The 20,797-nt window shown below is 41.6% G+C and overlaps 1 protein-coding gene across 1 annotated transcript in view; it reads left to right on the plus strand.

The window, feature by feature from the left end:
* stac (SH3 and cysteine rich domain) overlaps window positions 1-20,797 on the plus strand; it is a 34,408-nt gene that overhangs the window by 7,493 nt on the left and 6,118 nt on the right. Inside the window, exons 4-9 of the mRNA XM_030044574.1 lie at window positions 8,047-8,180; window positions 13,792-13,873; window positions 14,137-14,243; window positions 15,098-15,179; window positions 16,079-16,146; window positions 19,632-19,729. Coding sequence (XP_029900434.1) covers window positions 8,047-8,180; window positions 13,792-13,873; window positions 14,137-14,243; window positions 15,098-15,179; window positions 16,079-16,146; window positions 19,632-19,729 — 571 coding nt within the window. The remainder of the gene's footprint in view (window positions 1-8,046; window positions 8,181-13,791; window positions 13,874-14,136; window positions 14,244-15,097; window positions 15,180-16,078; window positions 16,147-19,631; window positions 19,730-20,797) is intronic.

The raw sequence follows: 20,797 nt of genomic DNA on the forward strand, positions 1-20,797 counted from the left end.
TCAGGAGTGTGCTGATGGGAGACGCAGGAAAGGTTTATTATCTACATCCCTGCCTGTTGTGATCCGTCATGAGAACAGCTGAACAGTAAAAAACATCAATGACAGTTTCAATGAATCTCAATGAAAGACTTCCATCGCTTACAGGACTGATTTAGTTAACAATTCTCAACTGATCTACTGTTTACACCGTGCCACTTCACATTTTTATCATGGAGGTGAAGTGAAAGGAGGGCATTGTTTGGCCAAACCCACTCTCCTGTGGACCTTCCATGGTTTTTGCAGGTGTGTATTGCTTTATGGAGAGTTGTGCCCTGAATGCACCTGCTCCAGTGTTAGATTTGCAGATGAAAGCAGATACCTTTAGCAAGACACTGGTTATGCTCGCTCTCAGTTCTGATTCGGGTTGTTTACATACACTCCTGCATCAGATATTCACAGTTTTCCAGTGAGTTGACTGTTTTCTCTGAGGCACATCAGATCAGACCCGACAGACAGATTTAATTCTGTGTCAGAGGTGATATGAGACGAGATATTGTCTGGGATTTTGGATATTGTAGTATTTTATGGCATAAGTAAGTGTTGTCGTTTCCTGGTTTTCAAAGCTGCATTACAGTGAACTGATGTAATTTTCTGAATTTACCCATTTAGTTATTATATCTGCATTACTAATGATTACTTACTCAGAAATCTCATTGTGTAAATAGTCCTCGCCACAATATTGTCACACTATCAAGGTATTTGGTCAAAAATAACATGATGTTTGATTTTGTCCACATCACCCAGCCTTAATCTAAGGTAATCCAGTTGGACTGTTTTGCATTGAGCATTCAAAAGCCACATAATGTAGCGTAGGCCTATTTTTTTAGATGCCCTTCCAACACTTTTTCCCGCTGAAGCTTGTGTGCACGGTTCTGCCTCTGCCTTTTGCCTCTAGGAGAACTAAAACGTATAATGTTCTACTTTTTTAGTGTGTGTTGACTCTGTAATCCAGATAACATGATTTTACTTCATCGCTGTTCCATGGAGCTCGATGCAGGAGCTCCTCTTAACTGTTTTAATGCGCAAATCCCCCAAAATAAGCAATCCCTTTCATCAAATTTATTTCTGCAAAGTTAGAGCAACTGCAGCGGTGGATCTAGCTTTATTTTGCTGGGTTGTGATCACATTGTGTTTTATTGAAGCCTCACTGACTGACTTTCTTGATTTCCTTTAAAGTTTCTCAAGTTCTACATATGAACAAACTCAAATTCGGAGAGACTGATGGAATCAAACAGCATATTGTATTAGTGGGTTTTCTGGCAATTAATATCTGAGACCACACCATCTCAAATCCAAATAATTTCAAATCTCCAAAATAGGAGTGAGGATTAACAGTGGCTAAATGAACCAGTCAACACTTAATATTTTACTGTGATCTTGAAGAATGAAATTCAAAAAAATAATAATCTTAAGATCTCTTAAGATTATTATTTTTTTTGAATCTTTGAAAAACTGCTCTTAACTCTTACAAAAAGTCTTTTCCCCAGACTGAAAAGATACAAAATAAGCTGAACCATCCAACTTAATTAAGATCTCTGCTCATTGTTTACTTTTAGCTCTTTTTTTCCCCTTTATGTCTTCCAAGGTTTTTCTTGCTCTTACTCTGTTCCACCCATGTGTTGGAAATAACTTTTTAATTCATTACACGACTTGAAAAGCTGTGGGCAGCATGGCTTTGGTTCATAAAAGCAAATGTCCTTCTTGTGGAGGGCACCATGGAATATTTTAGCCGGTACGTAAAAATGCTCTGATTGAGTACTGGCTGATGCTGAGATATTGATTGCAGGGTCTGGCGGCAAATGGCTTATTAAATATACGCCAACTTTATGCAGAGGAATGAATGGGATAGTTATCTGTGGTTGACAGTGGGTGAAATATAATATATGACACAGGGCTGAAAGAGCTAATAATTCCTTCAGCATTTTTTACATTGCTACTTAATGTGAGAAATCTCATACACACGGCGATCAGATGATTATAATATATCTGCCAAATAAACTGTGTATTTTTCTCACAATACTGATGATAAAGTATGCAGCAGAGTTAGATACAGTTACGGGATGCCACTTTCAATCAGCGTTCACTGATTCCCTGCGACAAGCTTTAGAGGTCAGACAATGACGTACTTTGAAGATTCTTGAAATACTTGAAATCGAGGCAGCCAAAAAATTCATTGGATCATTATCAAGAGAGGCTGATTTTTTACCACAAGTGAGGGTGGTCTCTTGATTTGATTAACATGCACTTGTTTGTGCTATGAAATCCCAGAGATAAATATGACAGTTTGGATTGACACTGGTGGGGGGGCATTAATCCTGGGATCAGAGGTCGAGGTTGACCAGAGGACAGATCCTGCTGGCTCCTCCATCAGTAAATGCATGCACATGTTTTTTTAAAGATGTTGTATTTAAATGTGTAAGCGTTTGGGGTGTGGATCACAATTTGCATCACAGTACAATATTATATCGACCCTTTGGACAATGACATAATATTTGCCGATATCACAAAGTCAGCCACGTTATGATTTTGATTCCGTTCAATTCAGCTGCCTGATATGAGACAATATCATAAGCCCTTTTAACACAATCAATGACATCACAGTGTTGTATTTCGGTTTTAGGTCCTTGGCCAGATTTGTCATGTTTCCTGTGTATTTTATCTCGTACTGGCATTGTTGTTTGCACATGGCTTGTGATTTGTGTTTTCTCTGAAATCCAAAATATTTCCACACTGCTGATTTATTGCTGAGAGTGGAGTCTGTATCCTTATTGTCTTTTTTTTCGTGGCTGGGCTATTTACACATGGTATCGATTAATTGAATCATTGATGATTAGATCGATATATCAGTCCGGATTGATGGGTTGTTTGCACGGCTCTTGCAATTTGCTATAATGTGGCCGTGTTGGACTCAAAGCCTTGAGCGCAAAGTACAGATAGCTATTTTTCAGATACATCCCATGATTAAGGAAGAGTATATTTCAAGTCTTCATTTATCACATAGGATGGTGCTGAATCGATAATTTACAACTGCAGGTGCTTCTCTAAAACCTTCTGATGTTTCGGACAGGATTAGCTATCTATCATCTATCCACAGTGAGAATGATTTACTTGTAATTTCAGGGATGAAATTAGAAACTTACATTATCATATTAATCCATATCATGTTACTGAGAGGTGTAGGTCTTATTTTCTTTATTCTTCAGATGGGGAAACAGGGTTTTCAGTAGTGGAAGATCAAATGCCTGTGGGGGAAACTAATTAAAGTTTGCAAATAAACCAGAGAGAGTTTCTCAGGTCAGTGTTTTGAAGTCGAGACAGGGAGAAGAAGAGGAGGGAGAGGAGTTTTTGTCACGATGAAGGTGATTTGCACAGGAAATTAGGAGGCGTGAAGTAAGAACGGCGGCTTAATGGATCAATGTGTAGGCGTCGTATGGAGAGTTTGTGCAGTGTTCGCATGAGAGAGATAGAGAGAGAGAGAGTGAGGCAGAGGAATCCTGGGGGAAAAAAAGAGAAGGGAGAAACTGAGAAAGTATGCAAGAGAGAGACAAGAATTTGTGAGGAAGAAAAATGAGAGGGAAGATGAAGAAAGTATGGGAAATCTGGCAGTAGTCCAGTCTGTGGCGTAAATCAAAACGGGCTTTAAAGGCAGCGCAGGCCAGGAAGAGCGAATGTCAGAGAGAGCAGTGCTGTCGCTCGCTTCCTCCGGGGGGGCTCGGGCCGCTGTCTCGGGAACAAGCATCTAAACGTGCACACACAAACACACACATACACAAACGTAAACACATGTCATTACCTGGCTGATGCATTACCCATCTGACCCAGCCATTATGAGGGATGATGACACCGTCAGATTCTTGTGTCTGCCTGCTCAAACACAGCGGTTTGTTCCCCTCCTAGCTGTTACACTTTAACATGGAGGCTTCTCATTATTCCCCCTGCGTTACTTGAATGAGTCAGCTCAAACAAGCCCCCAGCAACAATAGCTTGTCAAGCTTCACTGAAAAAAAAAAGCCCTCTCCGTCTTAACAAGTCATTTAGTCTCATATCCAGTGTTAAAATCTTGTTTTTGCTAAACCAAGTGGAAAAAAAGCTGCCAGTGGGATGAGATAATCCCACTTGTTTCCATTGCTAAGCCACTTGTTTGCAAGATTTTCTTGAATCAAGTGTCATTTTCTTGATACTAGTGGGCTGATCTGCTTTTTTCCCTGCCTTGCAACATATTTGTTCCCAGAGAAATTCCTGAGACAAGTGAACTGTGTTGGAAACCCATCAACTCATCCCACTGGCAGGTTTGTTCACTTCTCCTTTTAAGAAAAAACAAGATTTCAGCACCGAATATGAGACTAAATGACTTGTTAAGCTGGAGACTCACAGGTAGATGGAAAATGGAGCATCAGAGCCTGAAGTGCTTGATATTTCGGCTGACAGCAAAACAACATAATGAGTTGACCTGATTAAGCTTGTCCTAAAAATCCTGCGCTCGTGTCTAGATACGGATCAGCTGACTTGTGCGGCGTTGTTGCTCTCTTGTGCTTAATGCTGCTGCCGCTGTCACTGTGATCTGTGACTGGCCGCTCGTGCTTCAGCCCGGGATCGCATTTCCCTGGTTTCCATCTCAATATCACTGTCTCCTGTTGCTCTGTGACGGCGAGGCTCAGCCAAGCAACACAAAACCTTTAAGTGGGAAATAAAGACTTGACTTTTCCATCCATTATTAAGCTTCAGGTTTCTGACAATGCAGCCCAGCTCCAGATAGTGGTGACGGAAGTTCACATTACAGCGTGTGGGGAGCTAGCAGAGATTTTTTTTTTCCTTTTGCTAAGTGAACTACATGAGGGGGATTTGCACTTCAAATACACACTATCTCATGCTTGCTGTCTCGTTCAGGGATCTCTTTGGTTTCATATTTACAGTCGAGTATCACCTTTCCTCACCGGCCATGCTCACCCTGCTGATCGTAAGAAGCAAGAAGACGCAGTTTATGCTGGTGATGAGTTATTATTACTAGTATTATTAGTATTATTCACATTATGGCACTTGTCTCTAAAATCTATTAAAAAATACATTAAATAAATAAATAAATAAAATGTATAGTAAAAAAAAGCCAAACAAATGTAATACATATCTAATACATATCTATCTATCTATGCAATCTAAGCAATAGCATATTCTGCCAAAGTAATCTCCTGGTAATTTCTAAAAAATCTTTTAGGGAGAAATAAAGGGATCTGACACCCTCTTGTATTCTTTTTCTATAATTTTCTTTATCTGTTATTTGGTGTAGTGCCCATTCACAGTGAGCAGTAATCTGATGCACAGTCCAAGCAAAGTGTACAGTCTCGTTTGCTGACAGTGTGGAGAAACCTTGACAAGTGACAGTGCTGGAACTTGGACGAAGCAGATCTTATGTACTGACTGCGCTCTGATGCCCAGAGAGAGCAGCAGATCAATGAATCCTTTGCATGCCCACATTTTCACATGCACACAAAGAGTCAGGGCCAGAGCAGGGCACGTGCTCATTGATTAATCAATACGCTGTCAGAGGTGCATAGCTGCCAGACTAATAACAGCAGTGTGACGCGGCGACGCTGACAAGCAGCACACTGTTGCTGCTGGTAAGCACCATTTTTCTTTTGGTCAAGATAATTAAGAACTGATTCATTTATAATGTGGAACAATCATTTTCTGCTTGTCTTTTCCCATAGAAAAAAATAATTTTCTGACACTAATGGGAATATTTTACATGTCTGACATCTTTATTGGAACCACACGTCTAGTTAAAAATGGGGATTTTCTTATTTTGTATTATTCTTGAGTACTGTCTTCATCGTCCATCAAGAGTTCCTTAAAGTCAATAACTGCAATACAGTAGAGTTTTAAGGGCTGCATCTTCTGCAGTGATACTTTCCTGCAGGGCCAGGTGGGCTGGCATAGGGGACCAGTATTATCTGCATCCTGGGAAAACCAACCAGCTGTCCAGACATGTGAAAATATCCCGCTTGACTTGGTAAAAACCTCTACTTTGGAGGCTTGCAGTAGTAGAGTTGGTGTGAGAAAGCTCCACATTAGACTGAAACACATCAGACTGGTAAAATAAAAGAGTATCAGAAAACCAGCATGGCACACTGATGAGCATAATAAAAACTAGAATAAAAACAGAAGTCGCGTTCTGATTGGATTGCTCGGCTCTTCCATGTGACTCTTCCAGCTGTTTTATGTTTAAAGTAGAACCCTTTGCAATTATGATTGTTTGTCGTCCTCTCTTTGTTGTTGTTATCTTTGAAGAAGTCTTGTTTTACACTGCCCTCTTGGCCAGGTCTCCATTGTAAAAGAGATTTTAATCTCAATGAGAATCTACCTGGTTAAATACAGGTTAAATAAAAAATAATAATAATAATATTAATAGCTTTTCATTTTGAGCAAAACAGAGTGTTTGACTCAGGAGAAACAGGCCTCTTTCTGCATCACCTTGTAGACATGAACTTTAGCAAAATGATTGTTGGGGTTATATCACATGCTTTAATTCTCCATCCCTTTAAATTATGTAGGCCAAAACAACCTTTTGGGCAATTAATGCTTAATGACTCTAATGGTCTGGGGCTAGACAGTAATATCAAGATGTTTTAAATATTTAAAAGCCCGAGCAACTAACCTTGCCATAGGTATGAGAGGCTGACCCCATTCACCCATTTGATTAGCAAGAGCTAATTTGTTTAATTAAATCCCCGCGATAAACAAAGAATATTTGATTGTCCCTAGGGTGCCGTTAATCATGGGGTCACTGGAATTCACAGACATAGGGAACATTTCTGTCGAGCTTTACCTACACGCTACCTGCCTGCTGTCTCACTTGGTCATTTGTTCTCGTGCAAATGCAAACGAATGAGCCTTAGTTCGAGAGAAAGGCGGTGCAGAGCGTCTGTCATCGTCGTCATGTGGGCAGCATGCTCCTCTACCAACAGTTTTATCATTCTCGGTACTTCTGTTTGCTTGTGTCTTGTTTTTCTGTGACTTTTTGTGAGGATCTCTGTCTGTTGCTCTTTTTCTCACTAAATACTCTTTTGTTACTCCCTCATGCTCCTATACATGGAAACACGTGCACACACAAAGCCACGCACACACACATACAGTTGCGATGTTCTCTAACTTTGGTTCACAGATGAAGCGGATAAATCTTCATTTATTACAGCATCTGTGAGTCATACATCACTGGGACGGTGTTAGCCACTTATAGGTAGCAGCTAATTACATTTCGCTGTGCTATAACATGACTTTCAAATGCACACTTCTTATTTAGGGCTAATGTCCCTCCAAATTAGTGGTTATGAGGTTTATTAAATGAATTTAACATCAGGTGTGCAGAAGTACATTCCTCCCTCCTGAGTGCATTTGCAAATTACAGTATATCACTTGCAAATTAAAAGTCATGTTCCATCCAGTGCATGCAAGGATAGTCAGCAAGGATGGAGATTAGCTTGAGGCACTCCTTTGTTGAGCAGGAATATTAAGTAAAAAGCCTTTATTCAAATGTAGCTGGTTCATACATTAAGACGCCGACCTGTTTCCACCGCTTGGTGTTCATCAGGGTACAAATGAGGGAAACAATCCAATTTGTACCCTGAGAGCGAGAGCCATGTTTGATAAAAGGCTTTTTGCATATTTAAATATTTCTGCTCGACGCAAGAGTGCCTGAAGTTTATCGCCTTCCATGTTGATGATCTTAAACCCTTTTACTTCAAGAGCATCTGTGTTTTTTTCCTTGAGTCCTTATGATAAAGAAGAGTCCTTGAGCACACCACTACTCTTCTCACACGTCTTTCAGAATAGGAAAAAGCAAATATTACCATGAATGTGTGCATGAATATCACATGTCAATCAAACACTGAAGATTGTTCTTATTCTGCCTTTTTGTGTGGAACACCATATGAGCTCCTGATATGTCTGATTTTACCATGGAGAGGAGAGGCCGTGACCATGTTGCCTGTTTTCTGTGCATGTATGTATCAGGTACGACAGCCAAGCATGTGGTGTTCCTGGCGGGGAACACGGCGAAGCACGGCCTGCGCTGCAAAGCCTGCAAGATGAGCCTCCACCACAAATGTGAGAATGGCGTGGGGCAGCAGCGCTGCATGGGGAAACTGGTAAGAACTGAATCAGAATTGGAATTACAAACACTTTTGTCACCATGTGCAGTAAATGTAAAGAAATTCAGAGATATTTACGCCTCAGAGTTGCGCCACGTGATGAAGAAACAGTGCAAGACATACTATGGAAAGTCGACGTTTACCTTGGCCCTCGACAGTATGGGAGATTCTAGCTCTGGAAATAAAATTATTATTGATGTCATTATGTATCAGTTAAAAAACAACACATTAGAGTTGGCTGTATGACTGTTTTTCACCAGAATGTGCTTATTCAGAAATCACACTCTCTCTTATGTGTGAGTATGCCGGTACATCTGTGATCACCATCTTCGTCATCATCCTCATCATGGTTATATCATCGCTCTGTCTGTCTATTATGTTAGATAATAGTAATGTAGCACCCCATTTACTAAATGTTGACTCCCTCACCCCCATCAAGGTCCGCTGTGCTTCCTTCACCGCAAACCATTAATCAGGATCAATATGATTACCCTGAAGCAAACTCATAACACTGCTGAAAATATCATCCATAACACTGGGTTATGAAATGTTGTGTGAAAACCTTCTAACTCCCTTTTTGGTGGTTTACATGGTTTCCCCTTACTGAAGGGATCACATGTTCCTCTGAGAAAAATATCTGACCTCTTTGGCTTATATGAGACCATTTCCAGAAACCCACTGGATAAACTCAAAAATGCATGTTTTTTTTTTTTCCCTTAGCTGCTGAAAAGTTAACATTTCACTCAATCGTTTCTCACTTGATATTAAAAATTAGAAATTGCAAAATGAAGCCTATTCATCATTGCTGTTTTTTCTCATTATGTCCCAAGAAAACAGTGTTTGGCTGCCCTCTCCTTATTATTTGGTGATGATTATTGAGATTTGGAGTTGTAATGTGATTCATCATCGTCATCATCATCATCATCACCATTACCATCATAAGCATGCCTCCCTCTTAGTCTGTCTTTCTGTGTTATAATGAGACCGTTTAGCTCTGGAGTTGGCCCAGTGGGTTTGGGTTGGGGTGGGCAGGGTGTTTTTCCAGGGGAGCATTTGGTCACACTCATGGAAGTCGGTGCCAAAATACATTCATCATTTTACCGTCTTCTGTAGCAGTCCAGAAAACTGGCAGTCATGACTGAACTGGGACTCTTTAGTCATTCGCACACACATCCCACACAGAGGGATGGAGAGAGAGAGAGAGAGAGAGAGAGAGAGAGAGAGAGAGAGAGAGAGAGAGATGGCAGCTCTATGTGTGTGTAGTCTCATTATGTGTCATTTCCTACCTTGATTACCTTGTTCTGCGTTATATGGCTACTTCTCCATTTAGAGGGTTTATTTTTGGGGGGGGGGCGAGGGATTAGTTGAGGAATAACATGGAATGAATCTCCAGTCTGAGTCCACAACTAAGAACTGTTTGCTTTCATCACTTATCAAAAAAATAATACAATTTGTTTACTCAGTGGATACTTCTTATTCAAGACTACATTATTTAGAGCTGATACAAACCAAACTTTTTAAATCTCTGATTGGTGCTCATATAAAACTAACACATACCTGAGTTTTCTCCATCAATACATGTCGACTCCTATTTCAAACTGTGAATTATTTTCATCTTTTAACAGCTAATACAAGATATTGACTAAATTAAAGTGTCCATCTATGCCTTTTTGTTACTTCTGCTAGAGTGCTTTGAAAAGGGACTTATATTCCAGTTGTTTATAACAAAGCCAAACGATCTTAGTGAACCAGCTCGGGGCCAAATTGTTCTCTGAGTAATGGAAAACTATCCCAGCGCCCAACTGCAGCTAAACTTAAAAGTTTCTAAGTTGACAGTACATCCCTCACTGGAGAGATTTTCCACAAACCAAATTATTTTCATCCAAAGACCAGCCAAACCTAAAATGACCACACTATCTGAAGACCAGTATGCCAGGCTCACATCTGTACAGGAAACAACAGCATCTGCAGTCAACATAAAAAAGGGAAAGTAGAAGTTTCTCAACACACAAAGAAGTCTGATCACTGAACATTGGCCAAACAAAACCAAACTTTCACCGATCTTGTTTACAGATTCATCAAAATTTGAGCTTCACAGTTGCAATTAGGGAGTTTAGGTGAGCAGAGCTGAGCCGTGTGTCGGAGGTTTAATGCAACAGTCGATTAAATATTCAGGTGAGGTGATGTTTCACCTCATCTGGAGCTGGCGGCTTGCACAAGATCAGCTCCACATTGACCTTAGAGAGGTATCACTCTATTCTGCAGAGGCAGGCCGTCCCCTCTGGCTTCAGGTTGTGTGGAAGTGGATTCATTTTCCTGCAGGGCAGTGACCCCTAAACCTGCATCAAACCCATGCCAGGCCCATTTGAAGGCTAAAGAAGAATCTCAACCCCACTGAACATCTTAGGGAACATTCGAAAAGGGAAAAGACAAAACATATTGTAACATCACATGACTCTCTCTCTCTAGAATCTCAAATTCTGCAAAAACCTGATGTTAAAATGCAAGCTGTGATCAAGGACTTAGCAAATTGTGATAAATTTTGCTTTTTATGACTGATATTAGTGGAAAAGTGTGTCATCTTGCTTAAGAAATAAAGAGTCACTCAAAAAAATCAGCACTAGTTTTTGATGAACAATGAAACAAAAGCTTTTGGACAGCGGACTCAGGCTGAATTAAGTGGGAACATGTGGAAATGATGACAAAATAACAAGGGTATTTTGACAAGTCCTGTAGATTTGCTTGCCCTCACAGCTTATCATGTTTCATGAGACTTCACACAGGATGCAGGGCACAAGCCAAGCGCTCTCTCTCTCTCTCCGCCTTCTGGTTGCTTCTTCTCTCCAATAGACGCCTTGAGGATGAGGCTCTCTTGGATATATGATCGGTTTTCAGGAGTGGAAAATGAGGTTGAGGGGTCAAGCATAAAAAGGGAAGTTTCCCCAGCGGAGAGCCGTTCTAAATTAAGGTTGCTCTAAACTTGGACACTTGTACTTCTCTCGCTGTGCTTATTTCCTTTGGCTAGAGAACCTTTGGCATTGAAATGCAATTATCTACTATTCTGCTTCTTTATATACGTGGAAACCAGATTATCATCACTGTTTCAGTGAGTTCTATTTTTTTTCTTGGCAACAAAATATGACTCAATAAACAGCAGCTGGGTTTTTCACTATATCATATAAGACTCCAGCTACACGCCGCGGTGACTCAAATAAACTATGATTCAGTTTATCAATAAGTGACTGAAACAATTTAGATGTCAAGAATTGTTTTTTATATATATATATATATATATATATATATATTTTCACACCACTCTTTAAGCACTGCTGTCACAACAACATCAGAACGTGTCAAACAAAATCCCACTCGCTGACATCACTGCTGTGTCTTTTGTGCGGCCAAATGAAGCAGATGGGCTCATGACAAGCATGTCTCTTTTAACCTTTCCCTTAATGAGTTTGCCCCTGAAAGTCTGACATCTCAGTTCTTGAGAAGGGCTTGAGGAGCTCTAGGGCTGCTTATTTTAGCTGTCTCATCATGGGTTGTGTCAAATGAAGAATTAATCAGGGCTGATTAGCGATGCAGATTGCACCTACCCACACTGGAATATACCAAATGTAAAGAAACAAGAGACAGACTCAGCTTGTGATGCAGATGTACGTTCCTAGTGTTGACCCACATGTGCAGAACAGCACTGAAGTTCAAAAATCATATTATCTGTTTAGTAGATGGGTGAATGTTGGGTGTGACTTCCTCTCAGAAGTCTTGAAAATGTTGTGCTGTACATATTTCATTAGCACAACTCATTAATCATTACCCACTGTGCTGCAGATGACTCCCTCTCTGTATCCTCTGTCTTTTTCCTGGATATAAGAGCGATTCAAAACTGATGGGGGAGTATTGATCAAGTGGGAGACTTTGACTGTAGGCAGAAAATTGAGAAATAAATGATAAATGCCCTTATTTGAACTTAGGAGATTGGAGGAGGACATGACTAGGCTTATAAATTAAGTCCATTACTGTGAGTCTGGCCTGTGGCTCTACCCCAGCTCGGCCTCAGTCAGTGTGTATGACGACTTAAAGACAATACAGCTGCTTGGCCTGCTCTGCTGCTGCTTGTTAGGATGTTAAATCTATACTTTGCCTATATCCTATGTCTGTGTCAGCCTCAGTAGCTGTTCATTCGGTCAATAGAAAGCCCCTAAGCAAACATTTTAGAGTTTAGCAGCCTGAGTAACTAGGTGGTTGAAATATGAATGAGCTTGTTGTGCTCCATCCAAACAGTGATGTAGCCATACAGGGTGGAGAGGAAGTCCCATGTTCACTGTAACACATTAAAGGACCATACAGTTCCTGTGTCTTGTCAGAAGTCATGCTCAAGTCTGTCCTTTACAAGTATCAGCTGCAGAGGTGTGTCCAGAGCATGCTTTGGCAGCTAAGAACACAAGCCTAACTCATTCCAGTTCATGTTACAAAAATGTGAAATACTGCTCCTGGAAACTTGAAAATCATTAGGCATGGGTAATTATGTCTGCTTTCTTATGTATACCTGGTTGCCATACTTTTGCTAAAATTACTGTAAATTTTCACAGTCACTATTTTTCCATGCACATTCTATTCGTCTCTCTGTTGTGAGTGGCTGCAATTGACAGCCCGGAGGGCAGAGCCCAAGGAGAGCGGAGGTCAGTGATTGGCTGAAAGCTGCACCATGCAACAATGAAATACATTTCTTACATGCAAACTAGAAACAGATGGAGCGCTTGACATTCAGCCCGACACGTGCCTTAATTAAGCAGCTAGCTCCGGCCAGGCCGCTTGTGTCTCGCTGGAGCGCTTGGACATTAACAGCAAGTGCACCCAAAAATCTCATTTGCAACACAGTCCAATAAGGTGCAAATTTTAAGTGAGTAAGTGAACAGTAACTTTAGCAAACATGCATGCCGGCCAAGTATTCACAAGATGGAATGACTAATGTGTAGCGAATTAAGAGTTTCAAGGTGCTGTTCTTTGTGTTGAACATGCATGACTGAACTGAGATCAGTTCGCCCTGAGTTTTAAGCAACCAAAGCATATTCTGCACACACACTTACAGGACCAATATTCATTACAGATTATGTCTAGCTGGATTTCCGTCCAAAATGTTTAGCATATTTTAAGTGCATTTTAAAAATTCGATAAAAGGAAATGTGAATTAATGCGGGTTTCCATAAATGACATCATGTGAATTGCCATGCTGCCTCCTGTCACAGATACTTAAAAAATACACAAAAAATAGGTTGATCGAAACACAGCTACTGTCCAAATAGAACTGATATTGTCTTTTAAAGGGATAGTTCACCCATTTTGAAACATCTCACAGTAATTCACTTCCTTACTGAGTGTTGGATACTGGCTGGGTGCTCCAAATGCTAACTGTTAGCCTCCTGCTGTTGCGGTGAACTATTCCTTTAAGCGGTGCATAGCAAAGGCACTACAATATTGGAGTTAAGTATTTTAGATAGCAGGCTGTGCTCTCTGTGATATTGCATATCCATTCATCTCTCACTCTGATGTCTCCCGCCTCTCCCCCACCCTCCCCCTCCTCCTCCACCACCACCTCCCTCAGCCAAAGGGCTTTCGGCGGTACTACAGCTCCCCATTACTGATCCAGGAACAGTTCGGATGCATCAAAGAAGTCATGCCCATCGGTGAGAATATCCGTCTTAATCTATATAATCCTGTCAGCTATGTGGGATGGGGTGCAGTGAAGCGGGCAGCAGATTTTATTCCATTATTCTGACTTTTAAGAGTTCAACTGCTTTGTAAGGTTTGCGTTGAGTGCTGCGTGTTTTTATGGCGTTCTACATCACCACTCGGCCGTCCTGACAGCTAAACAGCAGTTGTTTGTGGCTCGAGGGTGGGGGTGTTGCTGTGGCTTTTAACGGTCTTGTATTGTTGTTCTGTCCTAAAGCCTGCGGCAATAAGGTGGACCCGGTGTACGAGGCCCTGAGGTTTGGGACGTCGCTGGCACAAAAAGCCAAAAGGGCCAGCGGCTCCGAGTCTCCTCACAGAAACTCGGTAAGGACAACTTGAGCATCATTTATCAAGTTTAGTGTCAGGTATTACCCTGTCACCGTGTCATAACTGATGCTGCAGCTGCCTCTGTTTGGGCTTTTAGTCCAAACACAGTCGAATTTTATATATAGTATTACTGCTGAATACTCCAGTCGGCCCTGTTCTATCTCTCTAACATGCCTATGGACACTTGGAGATTATGAGCTTGTCACAGTGCAGGACAGGTATTATGTTTGTTATGTTAAGTCCCACTCAGGCAGACATGGTTGATGGTATAAATTGATACGGCCATAAACACTACCAATAAAGGTAGTCTGGTCCAGGCAGTGATTAGGGGGGGGATGTGAGTGGAAATGCTCACATTACAGCTTTTTAGATGGAGTGGACAGATTGTAAAAGCTGAGCTACACTCTCCAGTCTCCTTTTCTTCTCCGTGTGTAATAAAAACAACAAAAAAAGGAAAGCTGTTTTTCACAGCTTATCACGTTTTAGTGTAAGCTATATCTGCGGCCTGGATACACGCCTCTCTATGATGACATCGGAAAGCTCTTGGGCTTGGGCCATCCCGTCTTGTGCAGCTGTTAGTGAATGGGTGTGTGTCACTGCAGAGCTCGCAGAGACAATGTGATCTCAACAGGGCTTATGGTAATAGTTCCCAAATGCAGACCAAGAAACTGCATGTGTGCTGCATTAGAAACTTCTCTGCCTGCCCCGGTCTCTCAAACTAAATGTGTTTTGCTGGGATTGTGCAGATTACTAATAACGTCTTGTCTATCTATTTCCCTATCTGTCTCTCTATCTGCCTCTCTATCTACCTACCTATCTGTCTCTCCCTCCCTCTGTGTGTTTGTGTGCAGACCAGTGACTTGGATAATGTTCCAGAGGAAGCGGTGGCTCACAGCAGTAGGCAGGAGCTGTCTAGAAAACACAGTGATGAGGGTGAGTATCCATTGCGGTACACTGTGTGCAGCTGGACTGAAGCCAGATAGTGACACAGGGAAACAAAAAAAAGAAAAAAAGAAAAAAGCATTGTATTACTCTTCCCACAAGAGAGCCTGAAAGGGTTGCAACATCAAATTCTCTCTCTGTGAACCATCACATCAGGCTTTTCACTGTTTTCCACCAAAGTGGGAAACGGTGAAGAGGAGCGTTTATTTCGCTGTGACTCATCTGTGGAGTATCTAGCGGTTAAAGCTTCAAGAAAATTTCTCACTTTTCCTCTTTTATTGGGTTCGGCTCTTGATTTAATGGTGGCTGGGCTCCTTCATCTGCTCAGCGGGGCGCTGCGCGGAAAGGATCTGGAGTGCAGGGATATTGACCCTTTGCATCCTGACACATTCAACCTGAGCAGCAGAGGCACAAGTAGCTACAGTGAAAATGGTGGAGTGCAGGCCTTGTTTTCTGGAAAATGACATTTCAAGGACAGGCACATTGCTGACCAATATCTTTCAAAGAAAAAAAAAAGCAGCTGACCCACCAAATAAAACAGAGAAGAATAGAAATGAAACACCTCTTGTTCACCTCCTTAAGCTGTGCGCTGCGCCTGCCAACAATTCCCCAAACTGTCTGCATGAGTTTCTGGAAAGCGCTTGGCGAATGGAGAAACACACACACATATTTATGAGTGCGCTCCATTTTACTGTAAATGTCATTTGGATATTCTGTGGCTTAAGCAATTACCAAGGCAGACTTTTTCATCGTCTCTTGGAAGGTCAGCAGTTTAAGCTCCAGTCGGCTCACACTTTTTCTAGGGTGTTAAGTGCTATTTTATCTTTTATTCATTGTTTCAATTCATTGTTTCAAGTTTCATTAAGTAATTTATTGTTGTTTGTTCCAAGTTTTCGCAGTCCTGGAGAACGGGACAGAGAATTTCCACCAGCCAGAGAGAAAGTCTGAGGATTCACCGGTGAGAAAGTCAAACGTCCACTTCTGCTTTTATGCTAATTTAATATTGAGGATCAAGGGAGGGAGGGATGAAGGGCAAATGAATGTATGTGCATTTGTGTGTGTGTGTGTGTGTGTGTGTGTGTGTGTGTCTCTCAAGGAGCAAGCATTTAGATGCCTCGGCAGCACTTTACATCTAACATTAATTTATGTCAATAATGTAAATTAAGCTTACTGAATTGATTTGAATGGGGCAGGAGAATAATTTAAAGTTCTCCTCTTTGTTTGTTTTCAAGTTGTTGTTGTTTTTTGAGTCTCCAGAAGCAATAGCACGGCTCAGTGGCTATTAGAAACTACCTATTGCTTGCTACTGCAATAGCGAGCAACAGCATTGATTTTTTTTTTTTTTTACCCTAATTTTCCCCTGATGCTAATTATTCTGCAGCTTAGGGTCTGTCTGAGGCTGCGTTTTCAAAACCGTGCGTGCTCGCTGTGGTCAGTCTGAGAACTGATCCTGAGCCGGTCCGCAGCGTGTCCGTCAGCACGCTGCACTTGGCTTAACTCCACCAACACTGCCGAATTTCCCAGGAGTTGGAGGGAAAACTTCTTTCCCTGCTGTAACAAATCAAAGCCAAGCTGACTCGGCCGCTGGCCTGCTCTGAGAGGGATAAGCCCCGACCCCAGAGTTCGGATCTGCAGCTCGGAGGGGGGTTCGATGGAGCAATATTTATTCTCTACAGTGCATGTGCTGCTGACAGTGCAAAATTCACGCCGGTGAAAGAAAAGGGGGTAAACTTAACCGAATGTCATATTCATATAGTGTGGCGATGAATATTTCATGGGCAGATTTCAAGTAGCTCTGTTTATTGCCTTTCTATATTTCCAGCCTAGATGGTGGGAGCGGTGCAGGGTTTACAGCTGCAGTATTGACGTTCACTGGGGATATTTCCTCTTTGCAGCCACCTTTCCTGTTTACTTCTTAAGTTTTACATGTTTATGTATGTTGTCAACAATGGAAAAAACCATCACAGACACTTGGACAGAATGAACAAATAACCAGTGGACAGAGTATTAGAAAATGGCTATTCAGGTATTTGATGTATGGTCTCTTTGCTGATATTTTGCTGAATTAGAAGAATTACTACTGTAAACACCGAGTAAAATGTAGCTCATATATCATGTACCCAGAGTAAAAATTAGAGTTACTTTTAGAAACTGTAACTTTGTATATATGTGTTTTCCGTGCAATTTTAGAAGGATAAGAATACAGCAAAATAGATTCAAACACTGAAGTAGAAGCAGATTACTCTTCCCTTCTCTGCTGACAGACAGGTCACTGTGAAAGCCTCCATAATTTGCAAATATATGTTTATTCAGTATCTGCTATATATAGACAGCTGACAAAATTTATACAGTGCAACAGATGTGATTTAAAATGTTGCCAAGTGCAATGCAATACTGGAATAGAAGTAAAACTGACCTCAAAAATCCTCAAGTACAAAAAAAATACTGATTACTGTAACTGGAGTAAATGGAAGTAGTTATTACTGCCCGTGCTAATAACAATGCAAGGGAAACACACACTCACAAATCAGTCAGCCATTTCAGAGAGCAGACATGAAGTGCTTTGTGTGTGTGTGTGTGGTGTTATCGGGCTGGACTGAGCACAGCTGGCAGCAGGCTGTTTGTCTGTCGGCCGGCAGGACCATTAGATCAGGCTGGCGGACGGACAGATGGAGACTCTGCAGGGCAATGAACAGAGGAAAACATTCGATGAGCCTCCGCCGAGGAAGCAGCCTCCAATCTGAGATGAGAGGCATGCATGCGCGCACCCAGACCTCCAGAAACACACACAAATACACACGGACACACACACAGGAGCACACACTGGAGATTAAACACTTGATCAACAATGTGGTGAATAGTGTGACGTCTAAATTTCTGCTGATGGAGTTTCGATGGATGGCACCCTTTTCTTTTACTGCTCAGGCATGCTCATCTTAACTATCCTGTGTTTGCTACAAAAAAACTTTATCATAGCAAGTCATTTAATTGTATATACAGTGTTGAAATCTTGTATTTCTTCCAACAAGTAAAAAAAAAAAAAAAATCTGCACGTGGGATGAGATAATCCCACTTGTTTCCAGAATTTTCAATCATCTCTTGAATCATTTACTCGAAACTAGTGAGCTCATCTGCCTCAGTCTGCCTTGTTTCAACATATTTATACTTGTTCACAGAAAAAAAAATCCTGGCACAAGCATAACAGCATTGGAAACAAGTGGGGTTATCTCATCCCACTGGCCACTTTTTTTTAACGTCACTGTAAGATTAACAACATTTTGAAGACTGAATATGAGACTAAATGATGTGTTAAGAATGAGATTTTTTTTTTTTTGGCCAGGTGAACTGTTCCTTTAAGTTTTAAGTTCTCTGGTTATTATCATGACTTTCCCCGTGGCACACCAACCCCCCCGTACACACAACACGGCCTCCTGCTTTCATTCCCAGCGGCCCAGTTACAAAGGTAGCTGTTATCTTGGCCTGCCCGAGCTCTCATCCTTTGTTCCCGGCTCGTGCAGCGCAGCGGGGCTTTCAAGGCCCGTCAGGAGCTCTTAGTTAACTGGAATGGATTGCCGCTGGCCGACTGTTGCTTTGCGCCCAGAGGGCAGAGCGGCAGATTTCCTTGTGGCAGCCGTAACTCAGCCCATCCATCAGCCGCATCGCCGGCCTACCTGGGTGATGCATGGGGAGCCGTTTTCTGCCACGACAGGCTGGAAAACTTCTCTTCATTACGATACGGTGCCGCAGCCGCAGCCTCCGAGAAGGCAGATGCTTCTGTTGCCTTGCAAAAAAAAAAAAAAAACACCAGCCATGTGTCTCTAGGCCTCCTCGCATATCTTTCAACGTGGTTTCCCTTCAGGCGCAAAAACTTTATCTGTGCATTTGGATGAATTTCAGCGACACAGTAGGTTGGTTTGAGACTCAAACCATCGGTGATGAGACAGGAAAACAAGAAAAACTGTTTCTTCAAGCAGGTGCGAAGAGAGACGCCAAGCCGGAATGTCTCTCCTCTAATTGTGCTCACACTTTCCCTACAACTTCCTCTCCACCCACACCTCTATCCTCTTATAATTTCCAGAGTGTTTATGAAAACCAAGGGATCCTTCTTCTCCCACTCGTGTTGATGGTGGATTAAAGGGGAACAGATTGCCGAACAACTTCCTCTGTTCCTCGGTCTATTAGTCCACTGTAAACAAGGGCTTCTCCCACTTGTGTGAATGTTAAAATGATACGATCTAGTGTTATGATTAGATTACAAGAGAAGTGATGACTGCACAACATTAATGGTTGTGGTGATGGAGATTTGTGTGTTTCTGTGTGTGTATCTGTGGATTTTCAGCCTTTTTTCAGCATTTTTGTAATTCCTGAAACCATCGCTCTGTGTGTTCATGTTTTTGCATGTGCTTGTGTATGTGTGTGTGTGTGTGTGTGTGTGTGATCTAGCATGAGCAGCGTCAGACGCAGAAAGACGTCCTGCAGCTCAACACCTATGTGGCCTTGTACAGTTTCACTCCCCAGGAGAGCCAGGACCTGGAGATGAGGTTAGTTTACACACACACACACACACACACACACACACAGGAACATACAAAAAATCTCATCGTTTAACTCATCATGTATCCCCATAATCTGTTAGAATTTTGTTTTTCTTCAAAACAAGGTAAAAAAAAAAAAAATCTGCCAGAGGGATGAGATAATCCCATGAGCTTTCCAATGCTAATCTACTTCCTTCCAGAGTTTTTCTTGAATCAAGTTCATTTTCTTGATACTAGAGTGCTTATTCTTCTGTGTTTCATATTTTTACTTGTTCCCAGGAAAATAAAATCCTGAAACAAATGGGATTGCCAAGACACATTTTTTTTCTCACAGCAACAGCCATGACTCAGTGGAAACAATAATACAGTACCTGTCCAGCGTGCACAGATGAAATGCAGCCAGCTGACTGAGTCTGACATGCCCACAATGATTTCAATTGATGCATTTTTCTCCCATTCAAAACATCCCGAAGAGAAAAGAAAAGAAAAGAAAAGCGAGTGGCGGAGACTCGCGCACTTAACATTCAATTCTTCTGCAAGCACCATTGTACATTACTGTGACATCTGACGTGAGGATAAATTAATTCCAGCTCGCTTGAATTAATTTGTAGACAGGCATAATTCTTCAAAGGTCATCTGCCAGGTAACATCTAAAAAAACAAGTCTTTTCAGTAATGGCTTATTTTCTTGGTGCTCTGACTGTCACTAATCTCAATAATGTGGACAGCAGCATTGTGTTCTTGTACTTTTTCATTTTTCATCAGCATCCAGATTTTTTTTCAGTGGCAGCGGGGCTAAAGGCCGAGGTTAAATGTCATGATTTTTTAAACGAGGGAGCTGAAATCATGATATACTGCATGCTTATACAATTTTACACATCGGAGAAATCTCAAAAGTGGAAGAACTGATTATCAAAGACCGTCTTGCCCTCCTGGTGTCAGCGTCTGACTTAAAGTGGCACAGCGAGACGTGCGGCTGGTCTCTGGAATGGATTCTGACATTTATGCATCAGTTCCTGTTGCTTTTCCTGTTGCCTCTGTAAAAGTGATTGCAGTTACTCTAAACTCTCTGTTT

The sequence above is a fragment of the Myripristis murdjan genome, chromosome 22 (genome assembly GCF_902150065.1).
Source record: "Myripristis murdjan chromosome 22, fMyrMur1.1, whole genome shotgun sequence".
Taxonomy (NCBI): Eukaryota; Metazoa; Chordata; class Actinopteri; order Holocentriformes; family Holocentridae; genus Myripristis; species Myripristis murdjan.